Source organism: Hibiscus syriacus, unplaced genomic scaffold (genome assembly GCF_006381635.1).
Source record: "Hibiscus syriacus cultivar Baekdansim isolate YM2019G1 unplaced genomic scaffold, ASM638163v2 tig00111098_pilon, whole genome shotgun sequence".
In the NCBI taxonomy this organism is placed as follows: domain Eukaryota; kingdom Viridiplantae; phylum Streptophyta; class Magnoliopsida; order Malvales; family Malvaceae; genus Hibiscus; species Hibiscus syriacus.
In genome coordinates this window covers 1,154,945-1,176,161 of record NW_024062983.1, presented here as the reverse complement: position 1 = coordinate 1,176,161, position 21,217 = coordinate 1,154,945, and the positions used below count along the sequence as shown (strand labels likewise).

Genomic DNA, 21,217 nt, shown 5'->3' with positions numbered 1-21,217 from the left:
CATGAGTCACGGGAACAAACTGTCGGGCACCGTACTGTCTCAATATCAACAAAGGAGCGTATCCCACTCCTCCCCATAGTCCCAGTAATATGATCCAGTCCAAATCTCCGCACTTGAACAAGATTTGTGTATGCATCAGCCACGGTGTTCGCCATACTATGTTTTGACTTTGTAGATTCCGGAAGAAATCAATCCATTGATCTTTCTAAGATACTTCAGGCCACTCCTTCGTAAGGTACTCAGCAACAGGAGAATAATCTTTCAAAAAACGGTTATAGTTGACCTTTTCTTCCTTCCAGAAATGGCTTCTGATCCCACAGTAAGCAATTGAGCACAACCCATAAAACGACCTCCCCCCAACCTTCTACATATATTCAAAGATCGGAAAGTTTCAGCAAGAATTGCATGGACTGGATTCACCTCTCTTCCTAACTTCTCAACCAAATCGACTACTGCCAGCTCGATCAATCCCAAACATTTTGGAAAGATTACCAAACCATATATACCCAAAGCAAATACATCTCTACGCACGTTTTCATCTACATGTGCTTCAGCTATCTTTTGTAAGTGAGACCACGGCACTCCCTCACTTTCTCCCTTGCGTTGCAAGCGATCATTCACCCATTTGTCGCTTGTGCCCGAGATCTTTGCAAGCTTTGACTTAAAGGAAGGCCCTTTTATCGACCGGGAGTAAACTTTGTCCACTTTAACGCTTGTCAAATTCAACAGAAATTGGTATTCCTCGAGGGTTGGAGTCATGTCCTCTCGGTTGAATGTGAAACAACTATAGGCCGGATTCCAAAACTGTATTATGCTTCGTATGAGAACCGGGTCTACCTTCACGTATATCAGATGAATATATCCCCATAAGTCTGCTGAAAAGCTTGCCTCTCAATAAGATTCCAACTTTCCCAAATGGTTTTCAATCCCTGAAGCTCATTCTGTTTTAAAGAAGCTGGTGTATAATCAGACAGATCCGACACGTAGTTCCCTGATAGACTATCTCCCTGCTCTTTCTGCTTGGCCTCGGACCAGTTCCTTACATCTGCTGGATTCACTTCTCTGTTTAGGAAACTCCTTTCCATCGTGAAAGTCTTTCCACTTTATCGCTACTCACAGATCAATCGCCTTTTCTAATGATATGTCTATGCAGTATGAGAAAAATAAACAAAACAAACAAAACAGTTAGTCAAAACAATTGTATAAATTTAACATAAAAATATAAGTAAAACAGGAAATAAATCTATTCTATTTATGCATTATCTACCTGAATAATATTCCTCAAAAAGGGTCCTACCCAAACATGCTCTCTACCCTCCTAAATTAATTAAATTCTAACTGCACCTAAATTCTATTTCACATGCTTTAACAGAATAAATCTATTCTACATACTCAAAAATAAATAAATAAAATAAAAAGGTTAGAGGGTTTCTCCATTGTGTACGCCTATTTTGGGTACCTATTGACGGACAGAGGTTCAGTATGACTCTACCTAGTGTGACCGTTCTATGGTTCACTATATGCATGGTTTCAGCTCTAACAGGAAACAAAGGAACTCGAATTGTCCTTGATGTCAGTGCCCCCTTGGGCTACCAAACCCTCAATCCTCACCCATTACAGGTTTCAAACGGACCGAGTTCAATTCGAGGGGATTCACTGCCTTATACCCATACGAGGAATAAATTCCTACGAAGGTATAAGGTATGTATCCCATGGGTTATTTGCTAAAACTCATACGAAGAATAAATTCTTACGAGAGTAAAGCAATTACCCTAACTAATTTGGATCGAAACTCATGTCTAGAGCTCATGTTATGCTAATGAGAGTGATGTGTGTGAGGAGAAACAAACAAACCTTTGACTCAAAAACAGGAAAAAAACACTCAACGAGAACTAAAAAAATCTGAAAAAATGAAAACAATTAAAATGTTAGTATATAAAAATCAATAAAAATTCAATACGTAGATCATAGTTTTACTAAAGATTCGAACTTATAATTTCCACCATAACGACCATATATAAGCGACCGACAGCCTGACTCTCTAGTTCCCCAGCGGAGTCGCCAAGCTGTCATAACCATTTTTTTTGTAAAACAATTAAATATTATTTTAAAAATGATTACGACTTTATTTTGGAAAAATGGGTGATTTTGAACGGATTTGAATAAAATTGAAAAGAGTCGCCATCGACCTTTGAGTTGGGTAGGTCGAATACCTAAAAACGTCTTTTAAAAACAATTTTAAGAAAAATAATTTTATAAGACAAAAATTTGGTCTACGTTACCAAAGATTCATTTAAAACTGGTTCGGGAGTCGGTTACGTGTGGGGAAGGGTAAACACCCCACAACGCCCAAAATTGGTACTGTGTAGCTTACACAACGTCGTAAATGGTAGAAATTACAATTTGAATATGAAGTAAAAAAGATATGATCTATTTATTGAATATTTGTTAAAATAATAGAAATACTTCACTTGGTAAGAAATCTCAAGATTTGCAATCCTCCAACGGGAAAGCTATCTCATCTATTTCTTACCTATAAAGTATATCCTATCTTTGAATTACCACTAAATAATATCGTCATGAGTAGAAAATAAATATGCTTAATTTATGTATCGTTAATATTAACATAACAACCATTAATACAATAAAAATTATGAAAAATAGAATAATAAATAAATTATGATCTATTTATTGAATATTAGTTAAAATAAATAAATAAAAAAAATCCTTTTCTCGATAAGAAATCCCGAGATTTGCAATCCTCCGCCGGGAAAGCTACCTCGTCTATTTCTTACTTGTAAAGAATATTTTCTCTTTAAATAAAAAAATGACGAAAATTGACATAATGCATCACACTATACTTTTCCAAAGCATACATCACTCGTATTAAGATTCAATGAAGAAATAATAATAAATATTAAAATCTAAATATTAAACAATATGAACATCAAATAAATTAATCAAAAAAATAAAATAACAATAAAATAATTTCTATAAGCTTGTAAAAGGAAGAGTTTGCATTTTTTTTATTCTGTTTGAACGTCGTATCGGATTGTACCACTTCGATCAAGTGATACTTTCCACGCCCGTTCTATAAATATGTGTTCTTGAAAATAAAATCAAATATAATGAAAATAAATGCAATTGGAAATATAAACATTTACGTTAAATTATATAAATACATTACTTACATAATACAAATAACCATAGAATATGTAAAATACATTCATACATAAATAACTAAAATAAAGCTAAGTTAACATTACTAACCAAAATACAAACCAAATAAGCACATATGATAATTTCAGGGACCAAAATACAAAATACAGAAATTTAAAGGGCTACAATCGAAGAAACATGAGTTAAATAACTAAACTGAAATTACACAAAAACATGAAGGATAAAACAAATATTTAAACCAAATGCCAAAACAGTGACTAAAACAGAAGATGCATAAATCTGAGGGCCAAATTCGAACATCAGCTAAAATTGCACAACACATGCAAATAAGGACTAAAACGATCATTATACGAAACAAGCAACCAAAAATCTAAACACTTAGAAAATATAATACTAATCATATAGGATTAAAACGGAACAAGAAATAAATAAAGAGCTCAAAATATAAAGATGAAATTTCATTTAGGATCATATTACAGCCATTACAAAGCTAAAGGGATTTAAAATGTAGTTATCCTAAGAAAATAACAAAACACGGAAGAAATTATGAGGACCCATACTGTCATTTTCCCTTTTAACCCAGCATCCAACCCTCCCCTGTCTCAGAACGACGTCGTTTGACGTCTGAGATATACCCTTTTAAGGGTTATTATGAAACCCTAAAATCATTTCCTCTCCCCTCTCATTCCCTCAGCCGCAGACCCAACCCGTGGGAGAGAACTCTCCCTCGGCTCACCGCCATGGGAGGCGACCAAGCCTCCTGCCACCGCTAATCAGTGGCCACTAAACCGATTAACCATCCCCCACGAACGACCTCTCCTTTGAAAACCGACCTCTAGGACCCAAACCCACAACTTATATCAACCGAACCAACCCCCCCAAAACCAAAAAACAAAGGCTTTACCTTCAGATATGGGGCTAGCTGGGATCAAGGAAGGTCACAGCGAGGTTCACGGTGGTGGCTAGAGAAGGTAAAACTTTTCTTTTTTCTCTCTTTTTTTTTTTTCTGTTTCGATTTTTCTCTTCGTCCCCTCTGTTTTTTTTTCGTTTCCTTTTTTGCTTTCTTTATATTCAGTATCTGGTGAGATGATGATATCTAGAAAAAATAGGATATGGGTCTTACTGACTTTGCATGATTACCTCCCGATTTTTCGGGATTTAATATGTTTTTTTAAATGGATTCTAGGATTTAGGCTACTGTTTTTACAAGAACCGGTTACTGTTCATGCAGGAGAACAGTCGGCGGCGACGGGACATCTCGGCTTGGTGGCTCCGGGATTGACTTACGGCTGGGAAGCTGAGGAGTTGAAGTCGGCGGCTGGAAGGGGATTAGGGTTTGAAACCCTAATTGGTTTTAGGGTTTGAAACCCTAATCTGATTTAGGGTTTGAAACCCTAATCTGATTTAGGGTTTGAAACCCTAATCTGATGGGTTGTTGGGCTCCGGGATTGGGCCAATTGGGCTTCGGGTTGTTGGGCTCCGGGATTTTTGAATTGGGCTTAGGGATTAGGCCTGCAAAAATTGTAATAATAAATAATAAAATAATAAGATAACGATAATAATAATAATAATAATAACGGAAAAAAAAACCCGGACAAAAACGGGTGTTTACACATCTCATTAGCTTTTTTTAGTTCTAAAAGTAAAATTTAGGATTTTGAAAAATATTCTAATAATAGTTGCATAGTCGTTTATTGTAAACTTCATGTGTTTGATACAAATTAATTGCCACAGTTGTTGCGGAAGACGACTATCGGATAGAGCAAAATCGCAACTGATAATTTGAGAAAATAAAAATGAAGATAAAAGAGACACAAAATTTACGTGGAAAACCCCTAAATAATATAAGGTAAAAACCACGGACAACGGTAGAAGAATTTCAATATGAGAAAATAGGAATTACAACTTCTCTCGATCTACCAAGGAGAAAATAATGATAATTCTCTCTTGATAAAAAGGAGAAAACAACTCTAAAAAACTCTCTAAATTCTCTCTAGTATTGGAAGAAAGCTAGATTGCTTTGGGATGGTATTGAAGCTAAATGAGATAGGGTATTTATAATTAAAACTTAAGGACTAATTTGTAAATATTCTAAATTACAATGACTAAAATTAAGATTTTACCATTCAACTTTTTCAACCAAACTTTCGGTGGAATTAAATGTTTTATTTTTTTCTTCAATTATCCACCGAAAGTGGCCATCAATTTGGCCACTTGATTTTTTGTATTTTCAACAACAATTTGAATAATCATTTTTTCTACTGTAAAGTTTAGGTCAAGGGTGGCTCTCTTAGTCCAGGTCTAGAGCATACCTAGGATCAACTGAGATTTACATAGGAATTTACATATTGCCCACAAAAAATAACGAAATTAAGATTCGAACATTTTGAATAATCATTAAAAATTCCTTGTTAACATTTGTAGTATCACACAAATTCCTTAGAAATTGGACAATATACTTAGGTAGATGTAGAAAGTGGACCAATTTTCCTTGGCAGACAAGACTGTGGGGAACATCAAACAAAAGTAAGCAAAACCCTATATTTACATTACCCTTCAAGCAATAAAATCAACAGAAACTAGTAAAAATACGAAATGTATAATTCTATTAATACAAGAAAACATACCACAAAACATAAATTACCGAATCTATGTAGCACTCTTGAAATTGAAACAAAAGCAAAATACACACACACATAAATACTTGATGAATAGAGCATTCTCAAAGTGACATGCCACGTTTGCCTCATTGATACACACGTGTAATAGCCCAGACAAAAAGTAATACTATTTAAATAAAATAAATAAAAATGGGGAGAGCTTAGGGGTATGGGGATGATTCATTTATAATATAAAGGTGAAAACTTGGTTTTGTGCGTTGTTATCATCATCACTGGTGCATCAAAAGAGAGTTCTTTTTGTTTCCTTGTCTACTTTTGAGTTGATTTAATCAGAGGATGGGAAGGCAACCGTGTTGTGATAAGGTAGGGTTGAAGAAAGGGCCATGGACAGCTGAAGAAGACAAGAAGCTTATTAACTTCATCCTCACCAATGGCCACTGCTGCTGGAGGGCTGTCCCTAAGCTTGCAGGGCTGTTAAGGTGTGGGAAGAGTTGCAGGCTGAGATGGACGAATTATCTCAGACCAGATTTGAAGAGAGGACTTTTGTCTGAATTTGAAGAGAAAATGGTGATCGATCTCCATGCTCAACTCGGCAACAGGTGAAATAAAAATCATTACTTTTTTTTTTATTTGTGAAGTTGGTTTCTTTTTTGTTTTGTTCTTTTGGGGGTTCAGTATTCGTCTTGTTCTACCACATTTTTGCAGGTGGTCTAAGATAGCTTCGCATCTCCCCGGAAGAACTGATAATGAGATCAAGAACAATTGGAATACACACATCAAAAAGAAGCTGAGGAAAATGGGGGTAGACCCTCTCACCAACAAGCCACTATCCACAGCCGAAGAATATCATCGTCCCCAACAGCAAGACCAAAAGAAACAAGATGACAAAACAATGGAACCCGAAACATCATCTTCCTTAAACTCCACAATGACTGAACCAAAGGAGGAGGAAGACCACCCAATGGTGAAAGGCGTTGATACCAATGGTTTTTACACCCATGAGGTTCCTTTGATCGAACCCCATGAAACTTTGATTCCTAATTGTGCACCATCAACGTCTTCATCCTCGCCGTCTTCTTCTTCTTGCCACTCTTCCATGTTCCTTGAAGAATTCCCTGGTTTTGAGTGGCCCTCTGATGATTACAACGCAAGCGACTTGTGGAATGATGATTTCAACATCTGGGATTTGCTTATCAATGAGGAAAGTGACAAAGGGATGGCTCTTGATCTTTCATTATCGTCTCCTCTAATGGGTTTTGATCAAGATTCTCACCCATACCAACTTTTCTGATTAGTTTCCAGTATTTTTTCCCTTTTAATTTCAATGTGGCTCTTATTTGTTGTGAAAACCATCGCTTATTTTCAGTTTCTATAATACACACACGCATGAGATGAATGGAAGAGAAGTATAAATCATTATTCATGTGATTTGAGTTCAAATTTTATCCTATTTAAATAAAAATGAAATATTGTGATGAAATTGATTTTAATGATCAATAAAATTATTTTTATGTGTACGAGTCCTATCTATTTTTTTCTCCACCAACTTATTGACTTTATTCTGATTTAAAATAGTATTCAAAATCTAAATTTTGACCTTATTCTGATTTAAAATAGTATTTAAAATTTAAAATTTTGACGTTATTTGTACAGATTAAATTTTTTATTTTTTTACTCTTTTTTGACATTATAAAATGTGCCCAAAATTCTCTTCATTTTAAAAAAATTGATTTCATACCCTCTTTAATTTCTCGATGATAAAACATATTTTTCCAAATTTCAACAATAGGGAGATGAAGAATGAAGAATCACGTTATATATCTTGATTTCATGCTAACCAAATGATTAAAAATGTAAATCAAATTGATTTGTGGTTTCACGAATTTTGAATTTTGAGTTGAGTTTCATGATTTTTAAAGTAATTTAGAAAAAATCTAAAATAATATAATGTTGAGAGACGATGAGGAGAGTTCTTAGTGTCTTAAGTGGTCAGAGAATGGTGATTTTGGTGTCGATGTGACACGAGGATGAAATTGTGAAACTTTCTTCATTGTAGGAATAATGTAAAATAAAAATGAAAATGAAAAAAAGGAGAAATAGTGTGATTGACATTTTAGAGAAAAACAATCAACTTCAATATACATGATTATCATGTCAACCTTCTATTTCTATTTAACGTCTAAATGATCAAAATAGAAGCAAAACAAAAGTTTAGTGAGTAAATTAAAAATATTTTAACTTTAGTGATCAAACTAAGAATGAAAAGAAAGTTAAATGTTAAATTTATAATTTTAAAACTTTTTTTAAAAATAATCATAGTGATTATCCAAAAAAGTAACACTTTAATTTACCACTAAAGTCACTCAATGAATTCTCGACCTTTTAACTTCAAATATAAAATTTGATACATTTAATATTTACTTTATATAAACTTATCCAGGGACCTCAATGGTTAAATTAAGTATTATTTTTTAAAAAATATTAAATTCGAATAACTACATATGCGGAGTGTATACGATGTCAATATCTTTCAAAAATTACATGTCTGCGCTGCTTGCAACACTAATGTAAAATACGTTGTTAAGGACAGTAATAATTTTTTTTTAAAACAAGGACAGTAATAATGTGTTAGGTGAAAATCGTCATCTTAGCATATAATCTCACTCCTTCCTTAATACTTCCATTTTCTTATTGGTAATTAATGTAAGTTTGTAGTTAATTTGGATTGCATTCATCACTTTCGCTTAACTTAGCTATTACTGTTTTAAAAATATTGCTTTGTCGTGTTGCCCAAAACCGTAGAATACTAGTAACAATGACAACGGTCCAACCGTATATATCATTATATAATATACACGTCAAAATCTCAAATTTAACTTCAACATTCTACACATTCATTTCATAATTCAAATATCAACCCACTTTAATCAATTCTTTCTTTCTTTTCAAGTCTATAACCCAATTTAGTACATTAATTATTAGTTTTGTTCTATTTTGATCATTTAATTATTATTTTTATTTTAAAATCATACTTAATTTTATGTTTTAGTTTCATTTTAATCACTTGTCTTTTAAAAAAAGTTAACAGTGATGCTGATGTGCAGGGCCGGCTAATAAGGGGTGCAGGGTGAGCTATTGCTGGGCCCTTTTCTTTTATTGGGCCCTAATTTCCAATATACTTTTACTTTATAACTTAGACCCTTAATTTTATTTATTCATTTTAAGGCCTATTGTTTTTTTAATTCCACTTTTTACCTTTATAATTGAGGTTCCTAATTTTTTTAATATCTATTTTTACATTTAAGGCCCTAATTTTTTTAATCTTACTTTTACATTTATAATTTAGGCCCATAATTTTTCTACCTCACTTTCTTCTTTTATAATTGAAGCCTCAATTTTTTAATATCACTTTTTACATTTATAATTGAGGCCCTAATTTTTTTTCAATCCCACTTTTTACTTTTATAATTGAGATCCCTACTTTTTCTAATCTCAGTTTCTACCTTTACAATTAAAGCCTTGATTTTTTTAATCTCACTTTTTACAATTAAAATTGAGGCTCCTAAAATTTTCAATCTCACTTTTTAGTTTTTACCTTTATAATTGAAGCTCCTAAAAAAATTATCTCACTTTTTATATTTATGTTGAGGCCCCTAATTTTTTCAATCCCACTTTTTTACCTTTAAAATCGAGGCCCCTAATATTTTTTGATCTCACTATCTATCTTTGTAGCTGAATCCCCTAATTTTTTTAATCTCAATTTTCACCTTTATAATTGAGGCCCTTAATTTTTTCAATCTCACTTTCGTTCTGTAAGGGACTATTTTTTAGTTTCGCTCAGGGTCCTAAAAATGTCTGAGATGACTCTGTTGATGTGTCACCATAAGGTAATGTCATGTCATCATTGAAAAATTTTAAAAATGGCACGCCTGTAGTTATGTTATTTTTTCAACAACAGGTGACCAAAATAAAACCAAAGCATAACGTTAAATATGATTTTGAAGCACGAATCGAGTGACCTCGGTGGTGGAGGAATTGTTGTTATTCCTTAAGGTCCCGAGTTCGAGCATTAGGAATGCTAGGGGTGTGAGTGTTCAATGTCAAATGGTTGAGAGTTATCTTTGAACAAATAATGCATTGTACTTACCCCAGATCAATAAAAAATATATGATTTTGAAAAGAATAATAGTGGAGTGACTAAAATAAAATAGAAATTACAGTTAAGATACTAAACTTGTAATTTATCCTATATTTTATATCAAACTAGGAGTGTTTGATATATTGATAGTAAATTTTTGTTTATCAAAGATTGACGATAATAAAAAAAAAAGTGAGATATGTTATGGAAAAATATGACAAATTCCATCAGAGAGGTTGGCAAAAACACCATTGGGTTGTCGACGGGGAAGGCCAAGGAACATAAAGAATCGTGGTGGTGGAACGACGAAGTCCAAACTAAGGTGAAGACAAAACAAACTTGCTTCAAGGAGTTTCTACAATGCAATGACGACGAAGAAAGGTCGAGAGCTAAACAAAGATACCAGGAGGCAAAGCGGGAAGCCAGGAAAACGGTAGCTAAAGCAAAGGATAAGGCATACGAGGAAATGTACAAGAGATTAGACACCAAGGAAGGACAAAATGGCATCTTCAGACTTGCAAAATCTAGGGAGATTAGGAAAAAGGATCTAGGTAACATTAGGTTTATTAAGGACAACAATGGTGTTCTTTTAGCGAAAGATCACGATATTAAGAGGGTTTGGGGTAGTTACTTCTTTGGCTTATTTAATGACGGTGCCTCTCCATGTAGAGATAGTATCGTTGATGGGTTAGCCGACTATCATACTACGGCCAATGACTGCCCTACAAGTAGGATTGGGTTTGAGGAAGTCAAAATGGCTCTTAGAAAGATGGGAAGGGACAAAGCTGTCGGTCCTGATCAAATTCATATCACTGTGTGGTTGGCCCTAGGAGAAGAGGGAGTTAAGTGGTTGACCAACATCTTTAATATTATTTTAGAGACTGCCAAGATGCCAGAGGAGTGGAGAGAGTCTACGGTGATACCAATCTATAAAAATAAAGGAGATCCCCAACGTTGTGGTAACTACAGAGGTATTAAACTACTCAGCCATACCATGAAGCTATGGGAAAGGGTGATAGAGGCTAGGTTGAGACAAGTTACTAGGGTTTCGGAAAACCAATTTGGCTTTATGCCAGGCAGGTCTACCACGGAGGCGATTCATCTACTTCAACGGCTTATGGAGAAATATAGGGAAAAGTCTAGAGATCTTCACATGGCGTTCATTGACCTTGAGAAGGCTTATGATAGTGTTCCCCGCGATACGATCTGGAAGACTTTAGAAACGAGACGGATCCCAACTGCTTATATTTGGGCGATTCGTGATATGTACTGTAGATCTACTACTTACGTCAGGACTACAGTTGGCGACACCGAGGCATTCCCGGTAGAAATCGGACTCCACCAGGGGTCGGATCTTAGCCCTTACATCTTCGCCTTGATTATGGACGACATCTACTGTGCGACACCAGACGGTGTACCATGGTGTATGCTTTTCGCTGACGACATTGTCCTAGTTGCTGAAACAAAATCTGAGTTGAATAGTAGACTGGCTACCTGGAAGACTGCTTTGGAAGAAAAAGGTTTAAGGATCAATATTGAAAAGACATAGTATTTATATTCAAACTTCAATGGGAACCAAAACAATGAAGATGTAGAAGTATGCATAGAAGGACACGTTCTCCTCTCAAAGGATTGTTTCAAGTACTTAGGGTCTATGATACATAAAGATGGGGGTGTAGATGATGACGTTACACACCGTATAAAGGCGGGATGGCTAAAGTGGAGGGCCGCTACTGGAGTTCTGTGTGACAAGAAGGTGCCTCTAAAACTTAAGGGAAAGTTTTATAGAATGGAAATAAGACCAGCGCTGTTGTATGGATCAGAATGTTGGGCAACCAAGAAGGATCACGTAAAGAGGATTGAGGTCGCAGAAATGAGAATGCTTCGATGGACATGTGGTAGGACTCTGTGGGATATGACGATAAACTCTGCGATTAAGATGTCCTTGGGGGTGGTGTCTGTTTCCGAAAAATTGAGGGAGGGAAGACTACGGTGGTTTGGGCATGCCCTTAGGCGACTACCGTCGGATGCGGTCAGGAGGGTAGAGTCGATTACAGTCGACGGTGCCAGAAGGAAAGGACGACCAAGGCGGAAGTGGGAAGACTGTTTGAGATCTGATTTGAGGGATTTAGCCCTTACCGAAGACATGACCTCTGATAGGAAAATATGGAGGCTAAAGACTAGGGTAGTCGAGTAGTGTGGGTCACATCTATAGGGTGTATCATCTCTGTCTTCTTTTAATGTCTTTGTAGTATTTTCTATGACTTATACTTTTTATACGTTTCTGTTATTGGTATTTATGAAGGATTAGAACTAGGCTTGCTATCGTTGACTTCTGTGTATCATTCTTCTCATGTTTCCTCTTTTAAATTTAGTCGGGTCTTATGTTTCTGTCTATATGCAGAGATTCTTTCGCAGGGATTATTATGCAGGGATTAATCCCCGTTACAGACGCACATATGATTTTAATGACTGCATATGAATACTGTTTAGCTATGTATTTATGTATTTATTTATATATGCATTGAATTTTATCTATATTTTTAATTTTCTGACTGCCAGAGGTCTTCCACGGAAGCTACTCTCAACCTGACGTTGGGGGCAGCCTACTACCCTACCTCCCCCTTACCCCATACATATGGGAATTGGGTTTTGTTGTTGTATTTATAAAAAAAATATTGATATTTAATAATTCGAATTATAAAGAGGATGAAGGCGCGTGGAGATACCCTTTTACGAATCACGATTGTCTGGTTAACAATTATATGAATGAATTACTTATCAAAAAAAAAAAAATTATATGAATGAAATGACATTGAAATGAATAGAGGTCTAATAATATAACCTTCATTTGTCCAGTCGCCGACAAGCGCGTGGAATAGCGCAACTAAACGTGCAATCAATTCATTTATAAAATTAAAAAAAAATTCGAATTCTCAAACAAATAAAATTAAGTATTAATTTTTATCTCTTCTTATTAGGCATCGTTAGTCTCTTTGTTTTCATTTTTGTGATCGGTAGTGGCATTAGCCTTGGTGCTGGTCACGTACCGTCGTTATTCATTATTTTTCTTTTGTTTCATTATAGTGTAACTTTATATTTTTCTCTTTTTTTTAAAAAAATAATTTCGCTTTTATAACACGTCTTTTTATGTCTTTATGACACGTTTTCGATCGTTTGGATGTTATTTTTGTTTATCTTTTTACGGTTAAATTTGATATCGCCACGACTAATCAAGACGGCATGTTATTTGTTACCATGTTGATCTTACATGTTTTGGACCATCGGATTGGGTTTGGGTATGCGTCTTGCGTTATGGATAGTATTTTCAAGTCACTCAATTTTGATTTGCGATTTTTCGGTGGCATTTCAATAGTTTTGTTCCCTTTTGTAGTTCGTTTGCCAATGCGATCAGATATATTCGTATCTATCCTTTATCCGAGTTTATTTGATTAGGTTTTTAACCTTTTCCTTATATAGTATTTATAATCTTAAGTAGCTAGTTTTCTCACGTTTAAAAAAATATCTCTATTATATGTCTAGTTCGATTATAAGCCTTCATTGTAATTTGAATATTTTTCTATTTTTAATAAAATTATCGACTCCAATAAAAGAAAAATTAAGTATTAGAATGAAGTTCAGAATTTAATTTATCTTTGATCAACAACTAACAGTTTAATTTATCATTTAGATCTGATTCGGCTCTACTCGAAAATACTGTCAATATCTTTTTGGGAATGGAGAGGAGGATTATGTTTTTGGAGACTATACAAATTCTTAATTGTTTTTGTGGTTTTATTACATTTAGGACGAGACACTTCACCCATTTTCCATTTGGGCTCTCTCCTTTGTTTTTTTCATCGGTCTTTGAATTAATCAACCGATTTTGCCGGCAGGTCTACCTGTATCAATCATATTACAACACATAATTTTTTTTAAAAAAAATTATATACACTTGATTTTGCTATTAATTTTAACCATATATATATATGAACCAAGCACTTGATTGATCGTCTTTTTGGAACAATCCTTTAGTTGTGTGACAGTTCCTTTATTGAAGTTCAAATTTGTGTGCATTCAAGTAAGAGAACTTTAAAAATGAAATCTAATATTACCTTCATGTCATTGATTAAATTAGTTGAAAAATGGAAACTCGTGTGCGTGTGCTTTTAGTTTAAGCTATAATGAAAAAATAAATAAATATTTAATGCATTGACTATATAGTTGTAACATAATGAAAATAAATGAATAAATACTCGGCATTTCTCCTGTTAAAGCGTGGGAAATAAAACAGGCAACAACAACATTACGAGAGCTAAATTTGCCAAGTCAATCTGCAAATTATTTAAAAGAGAAGTATAAACAGGAAGATTAATGTTTCTATTCGTACATTACATACTAAACCAAATGTGTTTGTATGAGTGTCTCTGCCTAGACCTAATAACTTGCACCTGAACTTTACAAAAAGAGAGTTAAAATTTGAAGGCAGAGCATAGGCAAGAAAACCTAAGGATTCACAAATTCCTTCCTTGATGAATCCAAGAAAGAAATTATCAATTACACATGTCCTATTCCGAGAGGACATAAAACTGGGGTTTAAGCTCATTCCATGATTGAATAAAAGCTTTAAAAAGTTCTCTTTGTTCTAGGGTCAAACCTCTAATCAAAGCTCCTGTTTAATCTCTCTATTCACACCATCCTCTTCATTGACATCCTCTACGGGACTGCTTGAGACTATAGTTCCACTGTTATACGCATCTACCAGCAGCTTTCCTATTTTCGATCTCCATTCCGACATGTCACCCTCGTTTTTTCGATCATGGACAACTCTGTCACAGTACTTGAGCATTGTTCCCAAGCCGGTATTCGGAACCCAACCATACTGCATTAACACCTTTGCCTCACCTTCACTCAAGTCTTCTCCAATCTGAACCAAAAATGAGATTAAAATACCCATGAAGAGTTATGACTAAAAAATATATGAATCGCTGACACAATTGAACACAGGCAAGAACAGAATTTCTCCTTTTAGTAATGTTAAAACTTGCCCCCTCCTCTTAAATCATACTTATGATAGTAAATTACAAATTGCTCTAAAAACAAGCAAAATTTATAAAATGAATAAATCAATTTGCTTAGATATCCAACTATTATGACCTAAACACTAGCAAGTTAGCAACCATCTAAATAAAATGAATTAATTATTACCGACAAAGGTTTGTTCTCAATCAGCGTTATCCTGCCACAGCTAGTAAGCTTCATGGCAGTCACCAATCTCATGACCTGCCAGCCAACGGGCAAGGAATCTAACAGCTCAAAAAAGTATGTTGCAAAACCATATTCTGGACGTTCAAGTACAATTCTGCATTCAAGAGAACATTAAATATTTCATCAGCCATAATAATAAATGCAAATTGCAGACTTTAAACATAATTCATGCTGAGGACCATTCACCTATGGTGCCTTTTAAAGACAAATATAAAAGATTGAAGATCTCGGCACCATCCCCATTCAACTGGCCATTTACGAAACTGCAGATAACGGGTCTGAAAGAATAGGGAAAAGAAGAAAATGTTCAAAAAATTATAAATTAAATAAGCATTTTGTGACTGAAGATAAAGAAATTCATTATAAACAGAGACATAAGACATTGACGTAGTACAAAGCTTTTTACCTGCTCCACAAGTGAGAATAGGCAAGTCAAGCAATAACTAGGTCTTGGACCCTTTGGGCATCGTATAGAGGTAAACTTAAAAAGTTGGCTTCGCTGAGCGAATAGCTGTCTCAAACATTATAGAAAGGCCAACATCAGAAGCCCCTTGGAAGGAGCATTTTCAAGCCAAAGTGGTAAACAGAAGAACTCTTGAAACCCAGAGAAATTTCAGTTTATTGGATAATTAACATCCCTGCTCCATGTTAATTGAAAAGGGCTGCAGGGAGTATTGTCTTTTTCATAGTCGAAGAGAAACTCAACATTGTCAATGGCACAAGGGGCATTTTATTAGCTAGAACCCTTATGATGCCTCAAGCATGATGTGTGTGTGTGAAAAAAAGCTTAAGAAGTATAACTATCATAATCAACTGCGGTGCAGTCTACCTCCAATATGAATGATTTCATTATGGTCCTAACTCTAATGTTGAGTGTTCCAACATGGAATAACCTAAATAGTCTAAAATAGCCTAAACAAGTAGAAAGATTACAATCAAATCCATAAAAATAAAATAAAATCTTAGAGGACTCTCTTAACAAGTGTATCCCAAATTCAGAAACTCTAGCTCCAGTTAATCAAATGAAGAGAACTTTTACTTGTTAGCTTATGCATTAATAAACCAAACACAGGCATTTAGTTTTACAACTTTTGGTAACTATCTAGACAAATTTGATACGACAGATTCTTTTGAATTAAGCATCAAAGCACATTAAAATGTGATAAAACATAACTGCAATAAATTAGTGAGAAAAACAGCAATAAAATGAATTTTCACTCTCATCACCCTTGAACCTTAGTCATTATATCTTCAAGCTCTGAGAAGCTATCTTCGCTGAATGATTCATCTATGGGATCACCATTCTCAGACTCCCCATAAAGCTTAATTTCATTAACCGACACACCTTTATCAAGCAAAACCTGCAACTGAAATATTTTAGAAACCAGAAGATGGCAATGCTGATCTGGTAGCTTCAAAGTACGTAAACAACCAGCCATTTGATATCCCCATAGAAAACAAACCCAAGTCCATAAAGAAAAAGGTATAGTAAATAAAGTACCTTGAGAAGTCCAGGTGCATCTTCTTCTAATGCTGTTGCAACCGAATCCCTACAAATTTTCACAAGCAATAGATTCCTGAGGTACCTACACAGAGACTCAATTCAAGAATTTAAAAGTGTAACTAAAAGGCACGACATATCCTACGTGGCCGTTTTCTTTCTACTCCTTCGATGGATTAACGTTGTAGGTTTGGCAAGTTCGAAAACAAAAGGGCTATCTCCAAAGGCAGCAGGCTCACTTTTCGCGGAAGAATTCAATTTAAAATCCTCAAATAATGACGGCAACTTCATCCGATCCCGTAGAAGCATATGATCCATTCCATCAGAGATGTCCTCTTCACACTTCACTGATACCATGTTATTGAAAGTGCTCCTTTCAGGATTTTGCAAGTTATTATAATGCAATGGTTCATCTTTCACTTTGACAGAAGTATCCAAAGTTGAATTGCACAGATTATTTGTAGTTGCAGATACAAAATCATCTCCATCACGCAATTTGAATTCTATTGATGTTCTCTCAGAGGTACGTATTATGTTGCTTTCTCCCATTTGATTTCCTGATTTATCAGATTCGGTCCCTACACAACCAGGCAAAATTAATATTGTTACCTCCATGAAGAATATAACTCGATGTACCAGTGGAAGAAGTTCTTCGAAGATAAGAAGCACTTCTGTTAAGTATTTCATTAAATTCATTTTCACCTGACCAGTGTTTACCATCAACATGTTGAAGCTTTTTTTTGTTCCTCCATTCATAGCATTCCAAACTAGATGAACCATTTGCTGAATAACTTGAAAGATAAGCAGCATTTCTTATAGGATTGTCATTAAATTGATTTTGAGATGTTAAACATTCGCCATCAATAGGCTGAAGCTCTTGTTTAATTCTCCTGGTAGAGTAATCTATAGTATCTTCCGTCAACCCCACAGGAGTACCCTGAGTGCCGTTGATGGATACACCATAGAGAAAAAAACAAAAAAACAAAAACAAAGTTCAGACTACCAAATAATATTATTATCCCCACAAAAAATGAAAAAGCTTATTAAACACCTACTCAATCATTGTAAAAGGAGGCAGTGGATAAAGAGGAACTAAAACAAGTGACAAAAAACAAAACAAATTTTTTCTATAAAACAGGTACTGGCCGTGTACAAGAACTAGCATGTAGTAAGCAGGTCAAGAACTCTTTGAAGACAAGCAGAGGCTTTTACATCCAACAATAAAAACAAAAGAAAATTTACCTCCAGAACAGATTTTGCCAATTCCACTAAGGCAAGAGAAGAGAAAGGAGAGTGAAAAAAAACAGATTCAACTTCTATTCCCCTTTTCATCATTGTCTCCATAGACTAGAGGTAGTGAATATGTAAAACACACAAGTACAACACATAAAAACTGAAAATGACATTTCCCACCAAAATGGTGTATAACTACTACTGTATTCTGGCATGATAATACTTCCAACTTCAGAAAAGTAGGACAAATTACCTCTACAGGTGGCCTTTCCAATTCCATAAATTTCCTGTAAATCCACACATAGATTAACAATTTTTCACCAAGGCCAAAATTCTGGAAAATAATATACAAGAACAGTGGCAAAAGGAAATTTCAAAAAGTATACCATACTAACTCAAAGCCTAACTAGAAATAAGCAAAAATCATCAGAGAGAAGCACCTTTTTAGAAGCAATTTTCTTCTTTCTTTCAATACAATATGGTCAAGTTCACCAAATGTACAGTCACTGAGCTTTTTATCCATCTTATTCACAGCTATATCACCAATACTGACAGAATTATTTGTATCACCTTTTGACAAACTCAACGGCATGTTATCAGCACAGTTAACTTTTTCAATAGGAGAAACATCTGAAGGCACAAGATTTAAAGGGGCACGCACACAGACATTGATCTCCTCCAGTTCGGAAGCATCAGCTTCACTACCTTTCAACTGGTCAGATTCACTTCCTTGGCTGTTTCCAATTATAGGCAAATATATATCTTGGCAGGAAGCTAAAACACCAGAAGTGGCAGAACTATTAGTATTACATTTTGATAAACTCCACATGACCACATCATGTTATAAAAGTCAACCTTAAAAACATCAGGAACATGTGAAGGCACTAGATTTGGAGGAAGAAAGACAATAAGCATCAGCATTAGATTCAATACCTGTCATCTTGTTCAATTGATGTCCTTGACTGTTGCCATTTATTGGCAAACCTACATCATTGAAAGAAGAGACCTGCGGAGAACCTTGAGAAACTGTAGAAGAACCAACCGGATCTTCAATAGTTGCAACTTCAAAAGCACCAGTAGTAACTTTGCAATTAGGACTATCGTTTGGCAATTGTTGATCCACCTGATCTCGGGCAGAGCAAGGAGGGAGGGAAAGTGGGCCCTGCATATGTCAACCTTCAATATATTAACATGAGAAAGAAAGTAAGACACAAGCAAACAAGAAAGATAGACAAAATATAAATACACACAAAATAGTGGCCATTTAGTATAGTTGCTAATTTGGAATTGAGATAAAATGGCAATACTCCTAGTTTTATCTTCATTTGTCATCCAACTTACAGTCGAGTTACATTTCAACTGCTGAAGATGAGCTCAGATGTACTTACACCAAGATGTCCTAATCAAAATTTGCTCTAGCTCAACAGGTCTATTGCACGTAGCATGATAAGCCATTAGATTAAATAAGCTAAACAACCAGATGAACTAAGAAGTTCCATTTTCAAGTTACCCTTTGGACTTGATATTGATCCGTACTAAGTTATGAAATTATGTCATTGGGAAATGGCAGTTATGGTACAATGCTAGATCTTTTCCTTCTTACCAACCTATCCATAACTCAAGGGACAGGGCAAGAGTGGGAAAAATAGACTATTTAGTTTCAAATGCTGGATGACTAAGGAGCACATTGAAGTTCCAATTACAATCCCAGGCACTAGAATTAGGGAGTTGGAGAAAAGGAAATGTACCTGCATACAATAAATAAAAAAGAACAACCGTACATCTCTTTCTATGGATCTTACCCCTCTTTTTATGTTCTAACATAAAAAACATCTCTTTGCATTTTTCCTCTAAGCCTAAAACGTACTCAGGTCACTCACCTCCAAAGTTGAAGACTAACATCACAAGTAAACAACAACTTGTTTTTTTAACGAATTTAAGCTTTGATAGGCATACAAGGGCAAGAAAAGTCATTTTTCTCATGTCATCCCCATTTGTTGTTTCCATTAACTAAGCAAATGTCACAATATCCCATTGCTTCAATTTATGATGTCTATATTAAAGTATCATAAGTGAAGTGAGCAAACAATTTTTGTTCACAAAGAAAAGCAAAGATGAAAGCAGCAATTAAAGCCAAGAACTCCAAAACCACGTTTCTATGCATTAAAAATATAAAGCCGATAAGAACAAATTCAACAGAACAACTAATAATTCAAAGAAATAATAATTTAAAAAAATAACCAGGAATTTGGAGGTTTCGGCTTGGTTCTCGAACGAAACGGTGGGAGAAAGTAATAATTTCCGCCTCGTTGATAAAGGAACATGTTCAAGCAACTCGTCAATTTCACCCTCCGGAACGCAAAGACTTAGACAAGCCATCGATTTCGGTTTTGGTACGGGAAAAAAGCGGGCGATAAATTGTTTATCGAATTAAAAGGGGAAAAAATTAATTCGTGGCTTCCATAAATCCAGCGTCGAAACTTTAAACTTTTTTTTTTTGGCAGGGAAGGAGAGAAGTGTGAATAGGGATGCACATAGTTCGGGTTAGGTCGGATTTTTGGTCTATTCTATTTGATCCGAGAATAATGATTCTTTTACCCGAGATCCGACCTGACCCACATGAAACAAGATTTCACCCGACCTGATTTCGACATGATATATAATTTAAAAATCTGACCTGATCGATCCGACCTGAAATAATAAAATATTATTTTTATTCAATAAAAACAGTAACTTAATTGAAAAAATAATATATAAAAGATATTATTGTAATTATTCATAAATATATAAAGTAAATTTTTTTTTTTGAGTCTGGTCGAATATTTTTCACCCTAAACTCGAATCCGACACGATCCAAACAGCATATTTAAAAAACTCGACCTACCTGACTGAACCCGAAATTTAAAAAAAGTTGACCCAATCAAATCTGATTAGGTCAAACTCCATCGGGTTCGATCCTATGTCCAACCCTATGTAAAGTTGCAAAGGTGAGATATAGTAGAATAAATTTATTGCTTAAAAATTAAATTCGTTTTACCAAGTGTTGGGCCGGGCTGTCCTTGCCTATTCGCTGTCTCGTCCAACAATTATGAGAGTATGAATATTTATATTTGACCCGAACCGGGCTTAAATTCATGTTACCATAGGTTAAAAATATAATATAAGAAAATATAAAAAATTAAAAATACTAATTATTAATAATAGATACTAAAATTTATGTTACCATGGGTTAAGCACAAATCATGCGATCTCAATGGTAGAGGAGTCGAAATTATT

At 34.8% G+C, this 21,217-nt stretch overlaps 2 protein-coding genes across 3 annotated transcripts; one reads left to right on the top strand and one right to left on the bottom strand.

The window, feature by feature from the left end:
• The first annotated feature begins 6,134 nt into the window (after window positions 1-6,134).
• On the top strand, window positions 6,135-7,092 carry LOC120153054 (transcription factor MYB20-like). Its single transcript, XM_039165071.1, has 2 exons — window positions 6,135-6,400; window positions 6,507-7,092. Exons 1-2 carry the CDS (start codon window positions 6,138-6,140, stop codon window positions 7,090-7,092), a joined length of 849 nt encoding a protein of 282 aa, XP_039021002.1. The 5' UTR covers window positions 6,135-6,137.
• A 7,172-nt stretch (window positions 7,093-14,264) lies between these two features.
• LOC120153119 lies at window positions 14,265-20,414 on the bottom strand. Of its 2 annotated transcripts, XM_039165117.1 has the most exons (13): window positions 20,183-20,414; window positions 18,875-19,103; window positions 18,382-18,715; window positions 18,195-18,228; window positions 17,567-17,645; window positions 17,411-17,491; window positions 16,854-17,286; window positions 16,709-16,757; window positions 16,443-16,568; window positions 15,614-15,718; window positions 15,394-15,485; window positions 15,148-15,301; window positions 14,265-14,866 (listed from the first exon to the last, which is right to left on the bottom strand). In XM_039165117.1, exons 1-13 carry the CDS (start codon window positions 20,318-20,320, stop codon window positions 14,603-14,605), a joined length of 2,118 nt encoding a protein of 705 aa, XP_039021048.1. In that variant the 5' UTR covers window positions 20,321-20,414; the 3' UTR covers window positions 14,265-14,602. The 2 variants fall into 2 exon arrangements, with proteins under 2 accessions (XP_039021048.1, XP_039021047.1); XM_039165116.1 differs by having other exon boundaries at window positions 17,411-17,645.
• Window positions 20,415-21,217: the final 803 nt, after the last annotated feature.